Genomic DNA, 5,263 nt, shown 5'->3' with positions numbered 1-5,263 from the left:
AACCTCTTCCCTCAGCAGCACCTAGGGAAAAGCAAGTGCCTCTGCCTCTGCAGGGCTTTGATTTCATCATTTCAACACGATGCATAAATAAGCACCAAAATAAACAGATCCATAAAGCAGCAGGAACAAAGCAAAGCGGCTGGAGGCTTCTAGGAGGAGAATGATCTAAATCCAAGAGGTGTTCGAGCACATGCTGCTTGGCTTTATCCCTACAGTGGCCTTCAACCTCTGGGATACACCAAGGGGCAGAGAAGAAAACCTGGGAGAAGTCTCTTTCTTCAACTTTTTTTCTTATTTTAAGCAAAGCACAGGCATTTATTTTTTTTTCCAAGCCACCCTCCCGCAGTGCCTGCCCCACAGCCCAGGGACCCCCTTTCCCCATCTGTCCATCCATCTCCAGCGGCCCACAGCAGCCAGGGTTATCGGTGGTGGGGGGCAGATGGTGGGAGATGTGTGTAATTGCCCTGTCAGGCAGCGCCCTTTAGCTGATGCCACTTCAAAATGAAATTCTTTCTTTGGCATGGCTATGTCTGATATGCAGGCATCAAAGGAAGGCAGCAGGTCGCCGATGCCCCAGGCCACACATTTCCCTTCTAAAGGCAGGAATGAGAGTGTCAGCTCCAGGCAGAGAGGGCCCCAGAGACACGTCAGCAATAACACAGACCCCCTGCACCCTACCTGGGCTCCTTAGCAGTGGGGTGACCCCCACTGTGCATTCCCCATGAGCACACATGCAGAGCCCTGCCACATCAAGGACACTTGGTATCCATAGCATGTCATCATAGCAAGCACCCATCACTGCCTCCTGAGGTGGCAGGAGTCTGTGGGGTGCCCACAGCACCCAGATGGGGAGGAGTGGTCACCCAAAGACCCTTTGGCAGCAGAGGGAACCTTGTGACCTGCTCTCACACACTGGCACCCGGTGGGATAGAGGGATGGAAAAGCCCTGCTGGCACAGAGGAAACTGAGGGCTGGGTTTTTTTTTCGTTTGTTTCAGAGAGAAACTCAGGGCCATGCTCTCCTCCCCCTGCAGCTCGCATCTCCTTTGTCCACCTGCACTCTTCAGGGAGCCAAGGTTTTTGGCAAGCTTTCCACTCCATTTTTTATTGGTTTCTGCTAAGCTGCTCCTTTTGGAGAGTTGGAAAACCTCAGTCATTAAAGGAAAAAAGACAATGCAGCAATTGCATCATGCACTCTCACCTTGCTCTTCTCCCTTCCCACTCCCACAACCACCGAGGACACGAGCCCCACACACACTCCCCACGTCACAGCTCCCTATTTTCCCAGCCAAACACAGCCGACCCAGTGTGTTTCAGTCAGGGGTTTCAGGCCATACATACCCCCAACTGTACCTGCTCAGCTCTGATCACCCTCCTGCTCGGAAGCAATTTGGAAAGAACACAGTACAGGTAGCTATTAGCTAACACATTTAACTACTCCAGGTATCTTTTTCTTCCTTTTTTTTTTTTAGCATTGTAATGGGGGCGATTTGATCTTCAAAGGACCCGTGCAAACCTTTGAAGCTTCCCAAAGAAGCCAATCTGCAGTGGGGAGGGGAGGGGAGGGAATGGGGGAAATGTTAAATAGTTTTAAAACCCGGGGAATCCTGAAGATGGACGAAGGGTATAAACCCCAGTGGGTTTAGCATAAAGCCCTCAGGTAAATCTTCACCTTCTTTTCACATGCATTTTTGGTGGGTTGCTTTGGAAAGGCTTGGGCCAGGTTAGCAAGGTCGGCTCCATCCCCGTCGGCCAGGACAAGCGCCTCTCCAGAGACCCCTCATTCCACAGTACCTCAGTGAAAAATAGAAATACTAAAATTTACAAAGCCTTTAAAGGGGAAAAAAAGTGGGGAGAGAAGCAGGGAAGGAGGGGGAAAGAAGATGAGAAGGAGAGAAGATAAACTCCCTGCTGCACTCCCAGCCAGCACAGCCTCAGCAGCACTCTGAGGTGAGACACAAAATACGTCTACCTTTAAAATAATGACTCATTTTATTTTTTCTTTTAATATGTAGTTATAAATATATTTTGTCAAAATATATGATCATTATTGTCAAAAACATTTGCACATAAAGTCATAAATAAGGTCAAGGTGAACGTTTAGTTTAGAGAAGAGTCCAGCTATAGCAAGCAGTTCTGGGGTAGAACGGAAGGGAGAGAGAAGGGGAGGAGAGGGCAGCAGGGAATGGGGGCGGTCAGCGGCACCCACACCCTTCCACCACCATCTCCTGGTAGTTTTTCAGGACCACCTTGTCATACTCATCCAGGTAGAGCATGGAGATGGCGCTCAGCTCCGTGGGCACACAGCAGGCCTTGGGGATGCTGGAGTTCACAGAGTTCACCAGCGTCTGCACGATGGCATGGTTCGTGGAGTTGAGGTGGTCGGCCAGAGGGAAGGGGCAGTCCCCATGGCAGTAAAATGCCTGGTACCCTGGGGGTGCCACGATCCAGTCGTTCCAGCCCACATCGCTGAAATCCACATAGAGGGCATGGCGGCGGCAGTTTTTTTTGTTCTTGCGGGAACGCTGGTGCTTGGGGCTCCGGCGGGCTCGGCGGGTCAGCGTGTGGCCTCGCCCATCGTGCCCAAAAGTGACCAGGAGCGGCCTGAGCTGAGCCCAGTCCCCGCGCCCTTGAGGTAAAGATCGGCTAATCCTGACGTGTTTGCCCTGATGAGTCTGTGCGTGGTGGAGGTGGGTCACCTCGATCACCAGCCCGTGGTTCGGTTGCTTGTCCTTGGTCCACCGGATCACGGCCGGGCTCACATCAAAGGTCTCCCAGCGTGTCACGTTGTGGTGCACCAGACGCGTGTCCAAGAGGCGCGTAATGGCCTGAGTGCGCTCCGACAGCGGCTTCATCACTTCGTAAATGTTTATCCGGTGGAAGCCCCTCTCCCACGCTGCGCTTGGCTCCTCCACCTGCTCCCGGTACAGCCGCAGCTCCGCAGAGGAGATCACCTCGTTTTCCGGCACGCTGCTGAGGTTGAAGACGAAGCGGATCCAGGGCGCCTCGCTGGGACCAGGGACATTCTCCAGGTGCTCTGGAGGGGAGCAGGGCAGGGAGGGGAAGCAGTACGAAAAAGCAAAAAAGAGGACGTCAGCCTCGGGCACTCAGCCACAGTTCCCCCACCCCCAGCACAGCCACACCATGCACTCACACTTCACCTGCCTGGCAGCCAACGGCACTTCTCCATTTGCCCACACATCCCTCCCAGATGGACCCAGAGCGGCTCCTGCCCTGGCACCACTCGCTGGCCCTCTGCATGCCTGCACCCAGAGTGGGTCACTCCTTTCCATCTCAACTCCCCTTTCAGGGAGGCTTTTTCCCTTTTACTTTCCCCGTTAGCCTCTCCAAAATCATCTCCCCAGCAAGGCATGGCAGGACAGAGCACAGAGGTGCCTTGTTATGGGGTGCAGGGGGCCGGGGGAAGAAAGAGAAGCAAATTCCAAGGCAGTAATGATGCGGCTGGATTAATAATTCAGATTTACTTTGGAAAAGAAACATCCGCTAGGAAACATTTGGATCGGATTACAAGGGCCTATTGAATAAACCTTATAAACACACAGCTGTAACTATTAAATTCAAGTACAGGGTTTGGGGGGATTTGTTGTTTTGTTTTGGGTTTTTTTTTAAGAGCAAAACCAGGCAGCAACTGCTTTGATAGTTCAAAAGGAACACACCGGGGTGATATCCCGCCCTCACTTTACGCCTGCATCCGATCCAGAGCCATTAAATCCATGCAAGCCCAGGGACTGACCCCAAGGCAGACGCACTGAAGGAAGTTTGCTCTTGTCAACCCACGTGAAAGCACCTCAAAATATAGTCAAGCACAGGATGCTGGCAAATATACAGAGCAGCACGCCTGTCACCCACACACAGCAGGTTTGGGGATGGGGGGTGGTTTTCCTCCCATAAAATTAAAGCCAGGCACGTCCTACTTCTAAATGTACTAGTGAAGGTTCCAAAGGCAAGCAAAATCCCAGCTGGGGGTGTGAATTTACCCCCTCCCATCACCAACCTTCATGGTGGAAGCTCCTCACGGTGTTTGCCCGGCTGGTCGATCGCTCAGGGTACTGCAGGCTAATTTCCTGGAGGTTTTCCTCCTCTTCTCCAGACTGGAGTCGATAGAGATCCAGCATGTAACTAGGAATGACGGCTGACTTGCTGGGCTGAGGCCGCCTTCGCAGCCCAAACATCTGCAGCAGAGTTGTTTCGAAACCTCGCAAAAGTTCATGGCTTTGGGCAGAGCGGCGTCCAGATCCGGCTTGTCCCTGAAGCTCTGCGACTTTCTTCCTGCCGGGCTCGGGTATCAGGCTAGCATGGTTAGTACCTCCTAGCAGGACTTGGCATAGTAGGATGACCATCAGCATTCGGTTACCAGGAATCATGGTGTCTCTGGGGTGCAAAAAGGAGACGCAACAACAAACAACAAAGTCAGGGTAAGAAGCAAACCCCCACACACTCCTCCTCCTCTTGCGAATAAACTTAAAAATCATCATCATCATGATAATAAGTGGTAAAACGGCATTAGAAGCAGTCCCGGCGCGGCAGCAGGCGCTCGCCGCCCGGCTCCAGGTCTCCGCCGCATCCCGGCCCCCGACCGCCGGGTAGGGCCGGGGCGAAGGGGCGCCCGGTTCGGTGAACAGGGGCACCGCAGGTTCGCGTCCCGCCACCCGACCACAGGATGGTGGTGGCGGCGGCGGCGTTGGAGAGGACGGACCGGCGACAATCCCCAAAATAAAGTTTCCAAAAGTACAAAAAGGAACCCCCAAACTACGGAGCGAGGCGGAGAAAGAAGAGGGCTGTACTCACTGACAGCAAGCAAGGCATATCAGCACAGTCCATGATTCTGGAAAGCCAGCCCGGACCCAGCGCGCCGAAAGCCTCGGGGCAGCGGCTGCCGAGCACCTCCCGCGATCGCCGCCCGGGCGCAGTGCAGCCGCCGCCGCCGCCGGCCCCGGTTTTCTCCCGGCCCCGTAGTCACGTGGAGCCGCTCAACCCCCGCCAGCCCAGCCCGGCCCGGCCCGGCCCGCCGCCCCCGGCCCGCCCCCGCCCGGCCCGGCCCGGCCCCGCGGGGGACGGTCCGACCCGCCCCACCGCCCGCGTGCGGCTCCCGGCCCCGCGGCGCCGGCCGCGCCGGGGAGGGGGTGGTCGGGGGTCGGAACTCCGCCGGGGCCGGGGGTTGAGCTGCGGAGGGGTTAGGACAGGGTGGGATGGGGTTAGCGCGGCCCTCAGGCTCCGCTCAGGTGCATCCACGGGGGACCGGC

The 5,263-nt window shown here is 55.4% G+C and overlaps 1 protein-coding gene across 1 annotated transcript; it reads right to left on the bottom strand.

Moving 5' to 3' along the window:
- Positions 1–2,015: 2,015 nt before the first annotated feature.
- On the bottom strand, positions 2,016–4,908 carry BMP4 (bone morphogenetic protein 4). The gene is made up of 3 exons (XM_054400069.1): positions 4,809–4,908; positions 4,015–4,391; positions 2,016–3,036 (listed from the first exon to the last, which is right to left on the bottom strand). Exons 2-3 carry the CDS (start codon positions 4,382–4,384, stop codon positions 2,195–2,197), a joined length of 1,212 nt encoding a protein of 403 aa, XP_054256044.1. The 5' UTR covers positions 4,385–4,391; positions 4,809–4,908; the 3' UTR covers positions 2,016–2,194.
- Between the last annotated feature and the right edge of the window lie 355 nt (positions 4,909–5,263).

This window comes from Indicator indicator, chromosome 4 (assembly GCF_027791375.1).
Source record: "Indicator indicator isolate 239-I01 chromosome 4, UM_Iind_1.1, whole genome shotgun sequence".
Classification (NCBI taxonomy): domain Eukaryota; kingdom Metazoa; phylum Chordata; class Aves; order Piciformes; family Indicatoridae; genus Indicator; species Indicator indicator.
Note: the sequence above shows the minus strand (reverse complement) of the source record. Positions and strands in the feature narration are given on the sequence as shown.